At 50.5% G+C, this 18,977-nt stretch overlaps 1 protein-coding gene across 1 annotated transcript in view; it reads right to left on the bottom strand.

The window, feature by feature from the left end:
* Hcn4 (hyperpolarization activated cyclic nucleotide gated potassium channel 4) overlaps window positions 1–18,977 on the bottom strand; it is a 38,471-nt gene that overhangs the window by 10,035 nt on the left and 9,459 nt on the right. The window contains exon 2 of the mRNA XM_076848682.2: window positions 7,002–7,425. Within this exon, the coding sequence (XP_076704797.1) occupies window positions 7,002–7,425 (424 nt within the window). The remainder of the gene's footprint in view (window positions 1–7,001; window positions 7,426–18,977) is intronic.

Below are 18,977 nucleotides of genomic sequence, written 5' to 3' on the forward strand. Positions count from 1 at the left end.
GTCAGGAATGCTAGGTCCCAGGTACCCCAGTCTGATCTAGAAAGAGTTTCAGAGAGCCCCCAGACTATGAGCCCAACAGGGCCCTTCTTCCCTGGGTCTCAGGGCAGTACCCTCGGAGGGACCCAAACATCTACTCCACAATCTGCAAAAGGTCAGCCTGTGTCAGTACCCAATAACTCTCCCTCCCTGTGGGGGGCAGGGAAGAAAGTGCCCCTGCTCACTCAGAGCTCAGAGTGTTATTGGGGAAGTCAGTCACATTCAGGAGAGCAACATGAGGAGTGGGTAGGAACCCAGCATGAGAGACAGATACGCAGGGTGCAGTGGGCTATGCAGCAGACTGGCCAGGCTCTCAGCAACCCCCTTCCAGGTGTTGCTGTCCTGCACAGCTGCCCACAGATCCTGCAGCCACAGACACAGACACATACATTGCTGAGGATTTCCCTGGCTGTGGAGGGTATCAGTCTGGGGCATCTCTATGCAAACCCTGTAGGGAGTCTCACTGGATAAGGGGATCCCCAGGATGCTGCTGTTCTGCCTCCACCACAAGGAATGAAGATCTTCCTTACCTGAGGCCTTCCTGTTGTTCTCTCTCCAATCCCTGAGATATCCCACTTCCTTGTTTCTGTTATGCCCAAGACACACAGGTAGACAAGAGTGACAGATGGGCTCATCTGTTCAGCTGTCTCCCTGTCTATCTCCATATGGATCCATCCCAAACTGTTCCTCCCAGCTCACAACTGGCATCACTCTTCATGTAGCTGAGCAACAAAAACCCAACAGCCAGCCTGATTCCTCCCATTCTCTCACCCCAGCCCCACACCCAATCCAACACCAATCCAGTTCCTTTGAGCCCCACTTCCCATGAAGACTTCCTTAAATAATATACTTTACTGCAATCCCAGTAAGACCCTATTCCAACACTCCAGATGACTGCCCCAACCTCCCGATGAGGCTCCCTGAACCTCTAATCCATTCTCAGCCAAGAAACAGAGCTCTTCGAGACCTCAATCAGATCTTGTCACTCTTCCACTTCAAAACTTCCAGTGACTTCCCATTGCACCTCAGAGTACACTCTATCTGCTAACTGTGGCCTCAGCGTCCTGGCCCCTGACTGTCTGCCCAACCCACATCCCACCCTCAGCCCAAGGCCTTCCACCTTCAGCCACCCTGGCCTTCCCTCAGGTTCTTAAATGGGCCAGCCTCGGGGCTCAGTACGGGGCTTGCTAGTCCACTGTCTTTCCTCCAGCTCCTCCTCATCCTCCTGTCTTGACTGCTTCCCTGGAGAGGCCTTCCTGACCCCTCTATGTGAAGTAGCCAATGGCCCTCACCTCCCACCCTCATTATGACTCTTTGCCCTCATTTATTTCCTCCGTGGAATTCTCACTATCTAAAGTGACATTTACTTACTGTCATACAGCTCCACAAGGCAAGGGTCTTTTCTGTATTTTTCACTTCTGCATTCCTCCATGCTTAGCACAGGGGCATGAGAAACATCTGCTGATTGCCTGAATATATGCGTGTATGCTTCAATGAATGAAGGGGACATAGAGGAGCTACGGGAAGCCTCCAGCCATGTCTACAAAGTGCCCCAGCCTGTCACAGTCCATACATACTGCTCCTTTCTGTAAATCGCTCTGGGTCCTAAAGCATTGGGGTTGGCATGTGTTCACGCAGGGCCCTCTTTCGCATCACTTATGTTTTTCTTTTCTTCGTAACTAACCTTTCAAGATCAAGTCTTTGTCTAATTTTGCCCTATTGTGATCTCAGCAATGAAAATGCCACAGAGCACGTGGCAGGGTCTCAGGAACTGAGAAGTGCTTAATGACGAAGGTGAAGGTGACAATGACAGGGATGGGGCTGGTGGTGAACAGGGCTCCCGCCAGTGTATACAGTGGAAATAAAAAAGGGCAGACTGGTGCGTCCCACACAGAGCATGTAGTGGCAGTGCCCGGTGGAAGGGAAGGAGGAGTCAGATGTGGGGTGGCTGTGGGGTGGGGGAGGGCACTGCAGCTGGTTCCCAGACACTGCAAAGCCAGCGTAACATCACGGTCAGAGTTGAGCCTCCTGGGAATCATGGGTCGGGGGCACATCCATTCAGGCTAGGAGCACACTCACCCACCCCAGCACTCAACAGCACCCACGATTCGGTTGCTGAGAACAAGACAGGATGTTGCTGGGAGAAGCTGCCTGATACTCGTATGTCCCCACTATGGGCTAGGGCCACAGCCCATGTGCCACTCAGCTGCACTGTGCAAATATTTGCCTTGCTCTTTATTTTCATTAAAACCCCCTTTTATGATGTTGGTTTTGACTATGGGGGTTGAGCACCTTCATTTCCAGGCTACCACAGGCCTTTCCAGGCAAGGTCCGGGCAGCTCACACTTTGCCCACCCGGCATGGCTCCCTCCCACTCCTGCAGTTTGTCATCTGCAGTGCAGGACATAGCAACATGTCTTTCACCTTGGGCAAGTGTCTTTCCCCTCAGAGCCTCATTATCTGTGGAATGGGTCAGTAACTGTCAGTTCTCAGGGCTGTCTTGGGGGCCAGGTGAAATAATGTCCCCGGGTGGCACACAGGGCTATTCTGCACAGTAGGTGCTCTGTTAGTTATTTTCTTTCCCCCTCTTTCCCAGCCCTTCAAACAGAGTTGCTTGCTCAGTCCTGGGGGACCCCAGAAATCAGCATTCAGGTTGCCATGAGTTTCCATCAAGATCTCTTCTTGGGACCTGATTGAGTTCCCTCCCAGAGACTCATTTGCTCTTTAAGGAAAAGAACACACGTCTACCTGGGGCTCAGGAACCAGTGTTCCTGCCTGGAGGACAGCAATCCAAGCCTGAGAGGGTGGCCAGACAAGGGTATCCTGAGCACACCCTGTAGCACCTGGACTGAGAGTCACACTGGGTCCCTTCCTAGGGCCAGCAGAGTGGGCCAGCTCCGGCTCCCATGACCACTCCTTTGTGTTATCCCCTACCACTCAAGTCAGAGAGATGGAGAACTCAAGGCCCTCAGAGGGAGGGACTTGTCAGAGGCCACACAGCCTTCAGCCCTCTTTCTGCCGTTCTAGGTTGCTGAGGGAGAGAAGAGGCTTCTGGGATGGGTCACTGGAGTGCTGGGCCCTGCAGGGGAACATCTGAAGGGGGGCAACCAAGGTTTCTAACAATAGCTTGCAGGCCTGTAACAAGCTCACACCTCAGAGGGAGGGAAGAGGCTGGCTGGGAGAGGCTTGGGAAGGAGGCTGCTGACCTAGATCGCCTAGGATGGAGGCAGAGGCTGCATCCCCTGTGAGGGTGGCCTGCACCTGCCCTGAACACTCCATCCTCCTGCCACCAACACTCGGGAAACCTCCTGGGCTGTAGAGCTGGGACTAGCTCAGGAAGACAGCTGAACCTGAGGGTCAGGAGCCTCACCACTCCACGGCTTCATCTTTGGAAAGCTTTCCCAGTCTGGGAGAAGCAGACTCCCCATGGCCCCCGCCCTTGGAGCTTCCTCCTTTAGGCCCCATCAGCCACAACCATGTGCTCAGGATCTGCTAACACCATTTTTACCAAGAGAAATGGGAGCTGGGGACTAAGCCTCAGGGAGCCATAGCCTCAGACACCAGTACTTCCCTGACAGTTGGGGAAACTGAGACCCAAAGAAGGAAAGAGATTCACATAAGGACTTGAAGAGGAGATATATACTTAGTATATACTATCTACTTCCCTCCCCAGCTCTCCTATAGACCCCAGGCCTCAAAGGGTCTTCATACTGCTGTTCCAGGACAAACTAAGGCTGGGAGAAGTCCTAGGGCTGGGATGGGTTGGAAAGGACCTGGAGTCAGGATGCCGAGGCCAGCTGGGAAACCCCAATCCAATCCCAGGGGTTGAGTGGAGCCCTTGGCTGGGCTGTGTGCCTGGCAGAAACTAGCTCAAAGCAATTTCCTCCCCAGCTGGTAGGAGAGATAAGGGCATATGTGGAGGGAGTGGAGAGTCATTTATCTGGCCTCTTGGGCTCTCCCTTCCTGCCCCCATGAGATTGGATAGTGATGTACAGTTCAGAGACTTGACCTAAAGGCCTCCTGGGCCTTCTACCTCCCCTAAGGAGAGGTGGGGACTGGAGCTTGCCAGATCAATTCTGGGTAGTCCAGAGGATAGCCAGGCCAGAGGAACAATGGGGACGGTAACCCTGGGCCTGAGCCCCAGAATGTACAGCGTAGGGACAGTAAAGAAGAGCTTAGCCCTGTCCCAAGGTTCACCTGGTCTGGCAGCCAGCAACTCTGCCAACTCCCATCAAATAGCATGGCCACTAGAGCCCCAGCCTTAAATGGGGAGCAAATCAGTCCCCAGAGTGCTGGAGTCTGGAGACCAAAACCAGGGCCAGAGAAGGGAGGCAGCCAACACATCGCTGCTTTGATGACGGTCTAATTCCGAGTCCAAGACCAATAGAAGTTGAAGGGTTTCTCAGGTTCTGAGGGAGCCATTTCTACCTGGTACAGAAACCAGGAGATAAGCCTCTCAGGGCATCCTGCAAAATATGCCTGTAACCTTCCTTCACAGATACCGACCACTATAGGAATTGTCCCTTCTCAGTCCTGAGCTCAGACCCACATGGTAACATCTCTCTGGACCTAGATGTCCCACAGGTAACACAGATCAACCTGACACAAACTTTTCCCTGCTCTCCACCCTATCACCCACCACACTTTTCCCCTTTCTGATCTCAGTTGGGAGTCGTTCCTACTCCTCTGATCCCCAGCGTCCCACCCAGGACAGAGCACAGGTAGATGCTCAGCAAGGACCTGCTGGACTGAATGGAGTCCATCACCCATTGGGGATGTACCCAGCCACCAGAGAGAATATTAATGGAGTCACAGTCATGGAATCAGAGAACAAGACGTCTTGGTCAAAAATACCACCCCTGGGGCAACTGACCCTTCTCATCTTCAATTTCCTCTCTGGAAAATAGGAGTGATAAGTTTTGCCCTGTCTACCTTTCCAGCTACGTGTGAGGAAACAATGAAATATTACCAAGACAACAGGGTAATATTTATGAAATGGCTCCTCTCACCAGGATTCATGTGAAGGCCTCCACAGCCATCAGGAAATTCTCACACCCATTGTGCAGATAGAAAGAATGAAGCTCAGAGAGACAAGGTGGCACCAAGGTCACACAACTAGGAATGCAGAGCTGGCATTTTAACTCTGGTCTCAAATGTGTCATTCTAGCTCCAAAGCCCCTGAGCATTCCATTACACCAGGCAGAGACTGCCACACTGCTGGGAGCCAAGAGAGCCAACTGGATTCTGCCCCAGTTCTGCCAAAGTTCTGCTGCATGACCTTGGGCAAGTCATTGCTCCTCTTTGTCAGCAGGAATAATGTAAATTTCTAAGCCAAAGAGAATTTCTGCCACAGAGCAATTCTGCCAAGCTGGTGTAGGCACTTCTGCACGGCACATGTGTTCATGACGCCTCTGACCTGAATCTGCCGGTGCCCCAACCATCAGCCATGGATGCTGCCAGCCAGGGCCCAGGCTGCTGCTGGGGGTGGGGGAAGAGGACTTTGTAATCTGATCATGGAACTTTCCATCTGATCAAGCAGGGGTCCTGGAGGTCAGGAGACCAGCAGCAAGAAGCAGCGAGAAATGTACCCAGCAAGAAGCCTCCCCAGCATAGCCCACTCCACATGCCAAGGTGGGTGTCTCATAAAACACGACTCCCCACAACTCCAGGTACCCCCAGGCTAGCCTGCCTGCTGTTGCTGCCAAAACAAGTAACATGGGTGGGTGGCGAACACAGACTGAAGTGCCCAGCAAGGTCACCCATGCTTCTTCCCCGTGGCCCAAGTCCTCCTTTTTCCCTCCTACAGATAACTGCTCCAGCTCACGGATGAGTTAGGATTGTTCAGAATGGTGCTGGCCCACACAGTTCATTTACAATTTTTTCTTTAGTTGCTGTAGCCGATTCCCGCAGCCCCTAGGATCCCTTTACTGTGATTGTGCACAGGACTCCAGGCTCCCCAGGCACTTTACCTCCTCCAGTGTTTGTATCAGAGGCCTTCCCAGACTGCTGGAAACTGCTTTGGCTGCTTGCACCGAGGGTGGGGAGGCCCCAAACCACTGACTGACAGGTAAGGGGATAGCAACCTTCCAACTCTTTTCTGTAATTGGGACAACATCAATGTATGGTGTATACTGTCTGCAGAGCTCCTCAGCAGAGGGTCAAAATCACCCTCCATGGAACTTTGCTAAATGTCCCACACTTGCTTGGATTTGGAACTTTCCCTGTCCCTCTTCTCCATTCCCTTATCAGGTTTACCTAGGAATGCTACCATGAAAATCACTTTCACATAATCCTCCTCTGAGGGTCTGCTCCAGAAAAACTCAATCTAAGATAATTGCCAACAAAATCTGTATAAAAATCAAGATTTCTGCTTCTCATGATACAGCTGTAGATCTATCAACCTCTTTGGCCTATTCCTATGTGGCAGCAATTAGCTAGAACCAAGTAGAGGCTGCTCAATACAGACAGAAGGAATGTTCCTCAGTTAACCCAATTCCATCACCCTCATTACTGTCCCCAACTGGCCCTTTTCACCCATTCACATTCCCTGCCAGGCCCCCAAAGACTTAGAGTTTACAACCCCCCAAATATGGTGCAGTCATTATCAGGGCAGGCTCTGGAGTCAGTCAGCTCCATGTTCCAGGTTCACCATTTGACCTTGTGTAAATCATTTCATCCCTGTCTCTCAGTTTCTTCATGTGAAAAACAAGGGTCTCCATGTACCTATAGGGTATGCTCTGTGGTTGTTATGGACTTCAATGGAATACCGTGTGCACAGTACTTTGTGTAGTATCTTAACACATGACAAGAGACCAAGAAATTACTAATATTTCTCCTTTTGGAGCAGGTATGCCTGCTATAATCTGACAGTACAGTCCAACTATCTGAGATTACCTACTTGTTGGTTCTTCTCTTCACCTGAGAAAATACCCCTTTATCCCAAGAGATTTGGTCTGACCACTCACCTCTTCCCATTGGTGAATATATCGAATGAGGCGGGAGAGACGCAAGAGGCGCAGGAGGCTGAGGATCTTGGTGAAACGGACGATTCGCAGGGCCCGAGCAGTCTTGTAGACCTCTGAGTCAATGCGCGTCTCCACAATAAGGAAGATGTAGTCCACAGGAATGGAGGAGATGAAATCCACCACAAACCAGCTTTTTAGGTACTTCATCTTTATCCGTTGCGGGTCCAGAATGATCTCTGTGTTGTCCTCCACCACAATCCCTGTGCGGAAGTTGAGGACCAAATCGATCAGGAAGAATGTGTCTGATACCACGTTGAAGACGATCCAGGGTGTGGTGTTCTCATCCTTGAAGAAGGTGATGCCAACAGGAATGATGATCAGGTTTCCCACCATCAGCAGCAGCATGGTCAGATCCCAGTAAAATCTGCCCAGAGACACAGGATGTCAATCACCAGAAGGAGAGAGAGGACAAGTTACAAGACTAAGAGAGAAAGCTCCAAAGGAGAGCAGATGGGAGAGAGAGAAGTCTTGGAAAGTTCCAAGACTCAGGAGACAGGCACATGGATACCAGAGCAAGATGTGGGGATTGCAGACAAAGGAAATGACACAGAAAGAGGCTCTTCATTCACTAAGGATAACCTCCTTCCTGCCCTTTGGTGAGCGCCCCAGGTAACAAGCCTCCTCCACTTATCCCCACCCTTCTAGTGAGAGTCAGATTGAAAAGCAAGTCAAACAATGACACCCAGAAGAAAGTGAGAGGTTGTTTTAATGACAAGAGCAGCTCACCTCAAGCACCCCAGGCCCAGGCCATCCTCCTTGAGGGTTAGCTGTGGCCTGAGACAGGTTATCAGACAGAGATCAGAGAGCAGGGAAAGTCTAGGTGTAGCAGTGCCTGCGAGACAGAGGCCTCAGTTCTAACCTTGACTCTGTCAGGGGTATCTATGTAATATACAGCACGTGCTCTCCCCACTCGGGGCCTCCGTCTTCTTCTCCCACCACTGGCTCTCTGATGTCCTCTTTAGCCAGAAAATGTCTGACCATCTTCCTCCCTCAGAGGTTTGCATCCTAGCATGGAGGTGTGAATGGGACAGGGGTAGCATCAAAGCAGGAGGTGTCAATAGGGGGATTTCAGGCACCAGTGAGGTACCACTCAGTGCAATCAAGGGAGACCAGCTCAGGGCTTCCAGCATCATTGTCCTAAGGCCTCAAAGCACCTGCAAGTCCTTCCTCAGGGAGGTCAAAGGGATCTTCAGGGCAAAGCCTCTGAGAGGCTGAGCAATGTGAAGATGTATAAAGTCAACTCATCGGTGTTGGGTGATCATTCTACCTGGTCCAGCAGGGGGCCTCCTGGAGTGTGGAGACAGTACAGATAGGCACAGACCCTGCATCTAGAAGATAAGGCCAGTCATTCCAAAGATCCTACCCAAGCATCAACCATCCCAGGGCTGGTCCCAAGACTGAGAAATTGCACCGCAGAGCTCTTTCTCTCTACTATTAATTCAGACAATTACACAGAGACAGATAAAGGTACTGAGTCAGGCAGAAATAAGCATACCTTCTTCCAGAATAAATAACCTTTCAGCCATCTTTCACTCTCCACGGCAGAGAAGTCAGAAGGAAGTAAATGGGAGAAAGACGAGCTCTCTCTCTTCAAGTCTTCAGAGGGCTCCCCCCAAAACTGAAGTGCTCCTGCCCAAAGAGTTCCAGGTTTGCAAAGAAATTACTTCACAGCAAACTGTTTTCTTTGGCAGACTCAAAATGGTGCTGTGAGTCAAGGAGAGGGCAGGGCCTACCTCACTGAAGGTAGGCAAGACAGCTGTCCCAAGTCACACTACTCAGGGAACGGTGGCTTCTGCAAAGGCAGCTTCCAGCAGCTCCTTTGAAAGTCAGGGCCTCAGAGGAGCCAAAACTTCTCATTCTAAGGCTGGTGCCCAGATGTCAATGTCTGCTTCCTCCCTTCTCCAGGACTCACCACCCCTTCTTCAGCTCCAATATCCCTATGACTGCTGGGACAACCCAGTGAAGGTCTGGGGCCACACCCCAGCCATCACACCCTCCTGCAAAGAATACAACACATCCCCTAATGAGTGTTGGAGGAGAATGTTTTCAGCTTCCATGGGGTGTTTTTGAGCTGTGTACACTCTCTGCCCAGCTGCACACATGTCACTCCAGGACAGCTGTATATACTCATTAGAAGCCACGTCCAGGTATCCCCATTCACACATATAGTACACAAACACCCCTATATACACACCACCGTCATTCCTTTCCATTTAATTTCTTGGGGTAAAGAAAACAAACCAAAAAAAAAAAACTGTGGCATAGAGAAGCCACTGAGGGCCATGTGGTCCTCTGTACATAAAGCTAATAATATGCCCAGGCTAGAGGAGTTTCTAAAATTAACAGATCGGGTGCGCGAGGCGGCTGGGAATGCTTACTTGGGCAGGCCTGCCACTCCAGCGGGTTTCTTCGCTCCCCCCAGCTCTAGTTCTCTCAATTATAGACCAAATTCAAGACAGTAATTAACAGGAGAATGTTTGCATTTAGTGGTCTTCATAAAACCAAATTACGAGAGGCAAAAACACCCATTTCCTTACATTCTGACTAATTGTTTCAATCTTGAGTTTCCAGATGCTCAAGTTATTTCTGGTGCCTGGTCTGGGCTGGGGTCGGAACACCAGAGCATTTGTCTCCACAAATCACTGTATGGGAGCCTCACAGAGCTGCTTGAGGGGGCAGCATAATCTGGTGGGAAGAGGCACAGGCTCTGGGGCCAGCCCACCTGGGTTCCACTCCTACTCCATCACTCACTCTCTCCCTGCCTCAATTTACTCATCTGCTCAATGAAGATAATCACAGTACCTAACTAGTAAACTTGTTAAGAGAATGAAGTTAATTCTTATATGTAAATGTTTTGGCCTTTGTTCCATGTTATGAAATGAGTGAATAAATAACTCAAACCAACAGATTTTCAGGAAGGAGGTGAGAGATGTGGAAGTTAAATTTTTCAGAGAAGAGACAAAGCAAAGCATCTACTGGGAATGGGATTGGAGGGAAACCTCTAATAAACTCAGGAAAGCCAGTGACAGACAGCAGGGGCCACAATACATGATTAGTCAGATAACAGAATCTATTTACTCCAGAATCCAGATGCAATAACCCAAAAATTCATGATCCCATCAGAGGCTAAGGCTTGGGTGGAAAGGTAAGTTGGGCAGCGATGTGAAAAACATCCCATGCAGCCCCGGCATCCAAAAGGTGGGCTCCTGTGGTCTAGAAGGGTGAAGTCAGGAAAGTGATCCTAAATGGAGTGAGAGGACTCAGGCTTTGGAAGCTGCCCTTGGCCCTGTGGACTACCCTTCCTTGCTCTTTGCCAGATGGTTGCACAGATCTCTGAAAGCCTGGGCAGGCCTGAGCCAAGAATTGTGTTCAGCACCACGGACAGCGCCCGTCACGCCTGCCAGCCCCGTTCTGCAGGTCCAACTCCAGAAACTTGGCAAGAGCCTCCCCCTGGCATCCTCAGCTCCCTAGTCCATCTTCATTCTCAATTCTGATGGTCATAACCCTCTCAAGTGATTCCTTAATGTGTCTGGGATTTTTCATCAGGTGCTCCTTGGTGACAGAAAAACCTTTATTCATAAAGACCCCAGTCAGGGGCCATGGCATATGCCTGTAATCCCAGCGGCTCGGGAGGCTGAGGCAGGAGGATTGTGAGTTCAAAGCTAGCCTCAGCAACTTGGCAAGACCCTGTCTCTAAATCAAATATAAAAAGGACCAGGGAATGCTCAGTAGTTCAGTGTCTGGGAGTTCAAGCCCCAGTACCAAAAAAAAAAAAAAAAAAAAAAAAAAAGACCCCAAAATATCACACTTACTTTGTGTTTTCCACGAATTTTTTTCATTTAACCCTCACACCAACACTATGGTTGCTATTAATTTTATAGATAATGACACTGAAGCTCAAAGAGAAGTCTTTGCCCAAGATACACAGCTAATGAGGAACAGAGGCAAGATTCAGAGAGATCTGTGGGACTCTAGAGTCTGAGGGTGTCAGGCACCTCAGTGGGAGGCAGGAGGAAGACAAGCCTTTCTGGCATGTTTCTCATGCAGCCCCTGTCCCAGAGACAGGAGAAGTGGGGGCTTCAAAGGGTATGCAAAGGGACCTACCTTCCTGATCCTGGAGTCTTCTGAGGTACTTCCTGAGTAGGGATGTAGTACACCTCTCAAATGTTAAAAGCAACTTGAGCTGGGTGTGGTAGCACACACCTATCCCAGAGACTCAGGAGGCTGAGGCAGGAGGCTGGTGAGTTCAAAGCCAACCTCAGCAAAAACGAGATGCTAAGCAACTTAGTGAGACCCTGTCTCTAAATAAAATAAAAAACAGAGCTGAGGATGTGCTCAGTGGACGAGGGCCCCTGAGTTCAATCTCCAGTATGTGCCACACACCACCCCCGAGAAAAAAGCACCTTGGTCACTAGCAGTCAGTTAATTGGGAACATTTGCACCCATTCTGAAGAACAGAAAACTAAGACCCATGAAGGAAGAAACAGTAGTATTCCCAAAGCCTTGGAATAGATACCCAATGCTCCCCTAGCAATGCTCTGCCCCAGAATCACCTGTGAATAAGTCCCCAAATCCAAGCTATGTAACCAAGGTCATGTCCTGATAAAGAATCAACCAGTGGACAGCCAGACTCAGACATCCTGGAGTTCATAAATGCCTCAATCCAAGGCCTCGTTCTTTTAAAGCCAGAGGACCCTCCTCTACCCCAGGGCTCTCTAAGCTGACAGGAGTCAGCTGGGCTCTGGATGCCCAGGAGAGAAGTAGTGAGGGGCAGATCCCATGGTCCCCAGGCTCTCTCCAAAACAAGCAGCACACCCAAGGCCCATCCTCTCCCGCTCCCGCCGAGCGGACAGCTCTAGTCAGACACCACTCCTACCACCAGACCTGCATTCCCACCTGCCTGCAAAATTTGTCCCCCTGGAGGGCAGCGCAGTCTGCATTTCAATCACCTGGGTTCCAAATCTCAAGTCACCCCCCAGAGCCTTCTCTTACCTTCCACCCATCCCCACAAGTCCCCCGCAAAGCTACCAAGTCTCACCTGGCTTCTTCCATCGTGATTTCCGAATCTCCCTCTGACTGATCTGGCCCAGATCTGCTCTTCACCTGGACCCTTGCACCCATTCCTGCCTGGTCTCCAGCCCCAACCTCTTTTTCTCCAACTCACACACTGTCTGCATTTTATTTCCAAATTATGATGAAGTCGCCCCTCTCTTGAACTCTTGTGGTGAATTACCATTATTGAAGAAAGCCTGGGCTCCTGGGTCTGGAACCCTGATGTTCCCTCCCTCTTCTCCCTCTTATCTCTGCTCTCGTCCCCCACTCACCCCATTGCTGGCCCATCTACATCCACATCCTCGTTCCCTTTCTGAAAACCCTCATCTTTTGAAATCTCTTCCCTCAATCAAGACCAAGTGTCCTCCTCCTCATGAGATTTGCCTAACCATGGTCCCTACTCTGGGCTTATATGTCTATATTAGCAAATGTCGTACCCTTCATCAGGTAACACATGACCCTCATTCCAACCCCTGCAAAAACCATGGAACCTAATAACCCAGGAATCTTCATGTCTGAGAAAAAGATGGAAGCTGGGATATTCCCCTCCATTTGTGATCTAGTCTTTGGTTTTCCAGGACCAATGAAGATACCACCCAAAGTGATAATAAAGACCATGTAAATGGAGGAGGGCAGCAGTCAAATTCTGTTTGGCACTTACTATTTGTCAGGCACTAGTCTTAGCACCTTGGATGTATTTAATCCTCATAAAATCCTATGAAGGAAATACGGTGATTATGCCCATTTTACAGATGAGGAGACTGAGGCACACAAAGTTGAGAACTTTGTTACATGTGGTAGATCAAGAATTCGAATGCAAGCTGGGCATGATGGCTCATGCCTATAATCCAGTGGCTCTGGAGGCTGAGGCAAGAGGATCCCCAAGTTCAAAGACAGCCTCAGCAATTTAGTGATACCCTGTCTCCAAATAAAAAGGGGCTGGGATGTGGCTCAGTGGTTAAATGCCCCTGGGTTTAATCCCTGGTACCAAAAAATAAATAAATAAAAAAGAATTCAGGGGCTGGGGTTGTGGCTCAGAGGTGGAGCGCTCGCCTAGCATGTGTGAGGCACTGGGTTCGATCTTCAGCACCACATAAAAAAAATAAAATAAAGATATTGTGTTCACCTATAACTAAAAAAAAAAAATTTTAAAGAATTAAAACGCAAATAAGCTGACTATAGAACCCCACTTTCTAACTATGTTACAGAAATATGAATCTGGCAAATGATATTTTATTACTCCCTGTCTCTGTGCCTCCACATACTCCTCCTCTCCCTCCCTAATCTCTCTCTCGTGTTCTCTTCCAGGAACCTTCATCTCAACTTTTTCACTCCCTAACCCCTCTGCTTCTCCCCTTAAGTGAACCTTAATTGCATCGTAAGGTCATCACTCTCCCAAATCCCTCATGCCTCAAGGTCAGGGGTGAGTCAGCATTGTCCCCTCTCCCTACTGCTGCCACTTCCTTCCTATGGTAGAAAGGTCTATAAGATCCTTTGGGCATCCTGTCATCTGCTGGCCATCCTTCCAGCATCCATCTGCTACCCTCAGGGACCACGGCAATACTGGCACCTGGTTTTCAACCTTCTGTTCCATGCCAAATCCTGCCATCACCCTGAGTGACTTCTACTCCCTATCATCGACGCAGACAACCCCCAGCTCTTGAGAGCTGAAAGCCCTGACCCTAACAACTCCATGCTAGGCATCCATCCCAGCTGCATACTCTGGATCACGTCACCACATCCCCTTGCTCCATCTCTGCAGTCTCAGGTGAGCCAACCCCTCCAGCCTCCTTCCTGACCAGCTCTCATGCAGCTGGGCTTCATCTATCCTGCAGTGTCCTGGGAGCTCACAGTCTGCTGACTCCTCAGATCCTCCCCAAAAGAACAGGCCTGCCTCCCTGTAATCTGCTCACCCCAGACATAATGGTCTAGTTCATGCACCTCTCTAATACACTAATCCTTATGCCCTGCCTTTCTGGAGCCCTCTTCAAAAACCAGAACCCTGGGCCAGATTGTATGGGATTTTTTCAGAAAACCCCACAACCTCAGACCAGTTCTACTAAATATCCAAGTTCCTTTAGCTCCCTGTGCCTCAACATTCTCATGGAACGTCCAAATGCAGTCGGGCGCTTGCCTCTGCAGGTCCATCCCCCAGGAACCTCTAGCTAATTTCCCTACCCATTCTCCAGAGCAATTATTTCAGATGACTGCCTCTCACCTCAAAGCTCTGAGACTGATTGCCATGTTCCCCTTCACCATCAGTGGATGACACCACCTTGTACTCCACAGAGAAGAGGGAAGCCACCAGAATGTCCGCTTCCACTTTCCACAACCAGACCTGATTGCGTATCCCTCATCCTCATCCTCTTCCTTTCCTTCCAGTCCCAAGGGAATCAGGGTCTCTCCCACTTACCTGCTTTATATCATTCCCTTTTCCTCCCCAGGGACCTTACAGGAGACCCCCTCTCTTGTCCGTGTCTTCAATTTCTCCCATCGATCCTTTTCCATCACCTTTGTTTTTAGGCTCTCTAAAGATGGCAACTGAGGCTGAGACTGTTTCCAGCCTGACCTGCCTAGATCACTGGAGACAGAATACCCACACACACCCTCCTGCCCCCCACCACTGCCTCCTTCCTGCCCAGCCTCCCCTCACTGACCCCAGGGTCTCACCACTATAATAGATGAATTGCTTTCTTCCTCCCACCACTGCCTAGCCACTAGGGCTCTATTTTTAACCCACCTCAAAATCTCTGACTCAGAATCACAGGGCTCCCAGGTAGCTTCTCCCTGGGCTGCCAGAGGCTGCCTCAGACAGTTAGATTTAAAGCCAAGGGCACCGAGTGCTTGGTTCATGGGGGCTGGGGGGGCGGAGGTAGGTTTGGATTTTGACATACCTTTATTTTCTAATTTTTCTGTGATGATAGTTCTTTTGAGTAACAAGATTTGTTGGCTTTTTTTTTTTTAACTCCAAATGACCCTATGCCCCTAGCTCTTTGGCCCTTTTCTGACCTGGGCCGAGGTCCTAGCCTGTCATGATACATTGAGGGCTAATCTTGGCCACTTTCCAGGGAGAAAGTGAGCTGTCTGAGGGTGACTGATCTTCTCTTCCATGTCTGCGACCCTTCTGTCACACAGTGTAGTGCCTCTGCACATATGAACACCCAGGGATCCTCCTAAGGGCCACACTAGTGGGCTTTAGTAGGTGCCGGGTGGAGCCTAACATCCGCATTGCTAACAAGCTCCACAGTGATGACAAGGCTGCTCTGGGGTTTGGCCACCTCTGTGCAGCCCTGGGCAAGTCACTTAACCTCTCCAAGCCCATTTTCTCATGTGCAAAATGAGACCATTAATGCCCATGTCCCAGGACTCTGGCAGAATGAAACAAGATGGTATTTCTAACACACTCTATAGCATAAATACTTGATGTATTTAGCCATTATCATCATCATCATAGTTATTTTTGTGACCACTAAGATGCAGGGCTCGGACTGAGGGTTATGAGAAATCTGAGAGAATGGACTGGCCCCACCTCAAGCAGCCCTGTCTTGGGGAAGGGCAGACCCACTCCACAGGAGTGAGGACTCAGGCCAGCTCCATGAGAGACAGGGTCCTAAGCTGGGGAATGAGATGAGGAGCTTGTCTGGCCATAGGCTGGGGACAACCAGAGGAGAAATTCAGCCAGGCTTTAGGATATGGATGCAGGAGCAGAGGGCAGCATGGCCTGCTGTTTACCAAAGCCTCAGAGATGGAGTGGGACCCGGGGTGTCGATGGGTCAGGAAGGTCGGCACTGTGGCTCGAGGCCCATGCCACACAACGGAAGGAGTCTCTGATGGGGACTAACTTGCTGTGTGATCTTGAACAAGTCTTGGCTCTTAGATTCCCTACTGGTTCTAGAGAGAATGGACCTCTATGATGGCCCCTGTAGAGTGGTGTCTAAAGACACACCAGATTCCATGAGTCCTCAGTGTAGAGGCTAGAGGCCAGCCGGGGCAGCTGAGTGGGTGGAAGCTGCTAAGGGAAGGAAGCACCTCAGAGAACTCAGACTCCCCCACCAGCCTGACATGGGTCTGAGGAGAAGATGGAGGGCATTCTGAACACCAGACTAAAAAGTCAGGACTCTTCTGGGGACCATGAAGAGCCCTGAAAGTTGTAGAAGAGAATTCCTTGAGGAAAAGATTGTAGCTGCACCATCCTGACAGCACGGCTGGCCAAAGGAACAGTTCAAGGTAACAATCCATCACTTCTCTGATGGACCGAGACCTCTGGAGTCCCTAAGTCTGTGCACACACAGACCCACACTAGTGTATGTGTACGTGTGCGAGAGAGAGCACACATTCTCAAACTGCACAGCAGGGGACATCTGCTCTGCTCTGTAAAGCTCCAGGCTGCCAAGATGCTGTGTTCCCTCAAGCTAATAGCCTAACTCTTCTGTGCTTCGCCCAGCTGACAAGACCATCTGGGGAAAACTGGGGAGAGGACAAGCAATTGGAGAACTTCTCAGCTCAGCTTACAAGATTCAAAGAAGACTCAAACACCACTCCCCCAGGAACCTCCTGTTCTACCACTCAGACGAAGGGAACAAAAATAGCTATTGTTGTGGAGTAGCACGTGAGCACAACCTCTGGGGTAATGAGGTAGGAGAGCTCACCTGCTCACGCTGGAAGGTGCCACCAGTGCACCAGTGTGAAGGAGGAAGCAGGCTTGCATTGCAACATACGGCTTGGGGATGGATTTGGGGCAGAATGTTCTAAGGCCAGTCAGCACTGGTCATGGAAGGGCCGATGAGGAAGCTATGGGAGGGCTGCCCCATAAAGGGGAGCTAAATACTGCTATACATAACCCCCCTTCTTCTGAGATGGGGGAGGGCAGGTCAAGCAATAAAGATCCCCTGGGAGTGTATGGGCTCCAAAGACATGAAGCTGGGTGGGTCTCTGTGCCTTCTCTCCAGGAAAACACAGTCTAACAAAGAAGCTGAGCAAGGGCCATGTTCCCTGAGGTCCTGCCCGGCCCCACATTTTTGTGATTCTGATTCCTAACAACCTGTATGGAAGAAAGGGGAACAGCTCCCTGGAGAGGTGGGCCTATCACCAATGGGCTTGGATGCTGGGCCCAGAAGTCAGGATTTTACACCTGCTCTGGGGAGCCACTGAAGGGCGGAAGCACACGGAGCAATCAGAAAACTGCAGACTGTTAACACTGAAAGGGCTATAGGGATGCCCCAGTTCATGGGCTCCCAAAGTGATGGAAACAGAATCACCTGGGGTGCTTTCCAAAATTGTACCTGCCAAGCCTAACCTGGGGAGGCCCAGGCACCATGATTATATAAAGCTCCCAGGGAACTCTGCAGGAATCGCCAATTTAGACTTTGAGATCTTGCTAAAACCCAGCCCCTCTTCAGTCCTGTTTTCAGCTGGGGAAAGCAAGGTACAGGAAAGTGAGGCCTCACCTAAGACCACATGATTGGCTTCTGATTCACAGGGCTGTCCTCGCGGCCCTATCCCCAGAAGCTGCCCACCCCCCCAGAGCCTCTGGGGCAGGAGAGACAGCCTTTTCAGTTTCTTTCTTCTGCCAACCCATAGTGGACAGTCCTGCTGACGTGTCTCACAGGGATCCTCCAAACACACTTTCCAGTATGACCTGGGGGCTCCATGGGTGCTCAACACTGAACTCTTCTGAGGTCTAAGCTTCAAGAGCCCCTAGGAATTGACCCCTAGGAGCGGGGAGGGCATAGTTGGGGCTCTTTGAAAAAGTGCAACATTTCAGCTTGTTTTCATTAGGTCCCTGTCTGTCAATCCTTGGATAGGATGTCCAGGGAATAAAGAAAGAATAACCACCACTCTACAGGGGCCATGCTATAATTGGGCAGCTGGGTGTGTAACTACACGACCAAGGAAACCCCACCTGAGGTTCCCAAAACCTCAGCAGTAAGATGCCCATAGGTAAGGGACCCCCCATCTGCTCCAGGACTATGGAGGCTGTGTAGGTCCAGGGTCATGCCTGGCTGGGCCTCAGCAGAATCCCCAGGAAGAGGAAGGAGATTCTCATCAGCTCTACTGGTCAGCAGTACTGTCCCTGCCCTGCCAGCTCAATTTGCACTAATGGGGTCAGGATTACGGGTTCAATACCTATTTGTCCAATTAGCTCTGCTCTCTTCTCAGCCTCAGACTGAGCCCTGACCCTGGACATGGAGAGAGGAAAGGAGTTTGCTGAAATCACCAGGCAGAACAGGATGAGGGTCAGAGGGGCAAACTCTAGAGTGGGAGGGGTCATCACAAGCTAGGCCAGTTCAGGATGGGAGGCCCCAAGGCTCCAGGTGGACCAGCCTCTGGGCTGCAACAAGATGGCCTGTCTGCAGAGGCTTTTCTGCTGGACCTTCTAATGATATCTATGAGATCTGTGTAACTGAGGGTCCTTCCCGTCCCCGGGGAAGGGAACAGATGCCTCACGTCCTCTGACAAAATGTAGGTGGGAAGAGCATGTGGCTGGGGACTCCAGTGACTGGGATTCTTGTTAATCATTGATAGGGGCTGCTCCAGCCTTCAATGGGAACCACAGGGTAATTACTTCTGGGCTCCTGGCCACATGCTCAGTGACACTAAGGCAGCAGCAACACCTGCCTCCCAGGCCCAGTAGGGCAAGAGAAAGGGGTCTTCTCCAGGGCTGCACACCTGGGACTGCGGCCTGAGAGCTCCCCTAGGCTGCAAAGACCAAGGTGCTCAAAAGCATGGCAGGGAGACCAGGCTATGGACATAGAACCCTTGGGGTTAAGGACAGAACTTAAGGATACAGATTCACACAGATGGTTCAGAGTAACTTGCCCTCAGCGTCTGCCAACATCCTCCCCAAGCACTCAGACACCTCCT

Source organism: Callospermophilus lateralis, chromosome 3, assembly GCF_048772815.1.
Source record: "Callospermophilus lateralis isolate mCalLat2 chromosome 3, mCalLat2.hap1, whole genome shotgun sequence".
NCBI classification, from domain to species: domain Eukaryota; kingdom Metazoa; phylum Chordata; class Mammalia; order Rodentia; family Sciuridae; genus Callospermophilus; species Callospermophilus lateralis.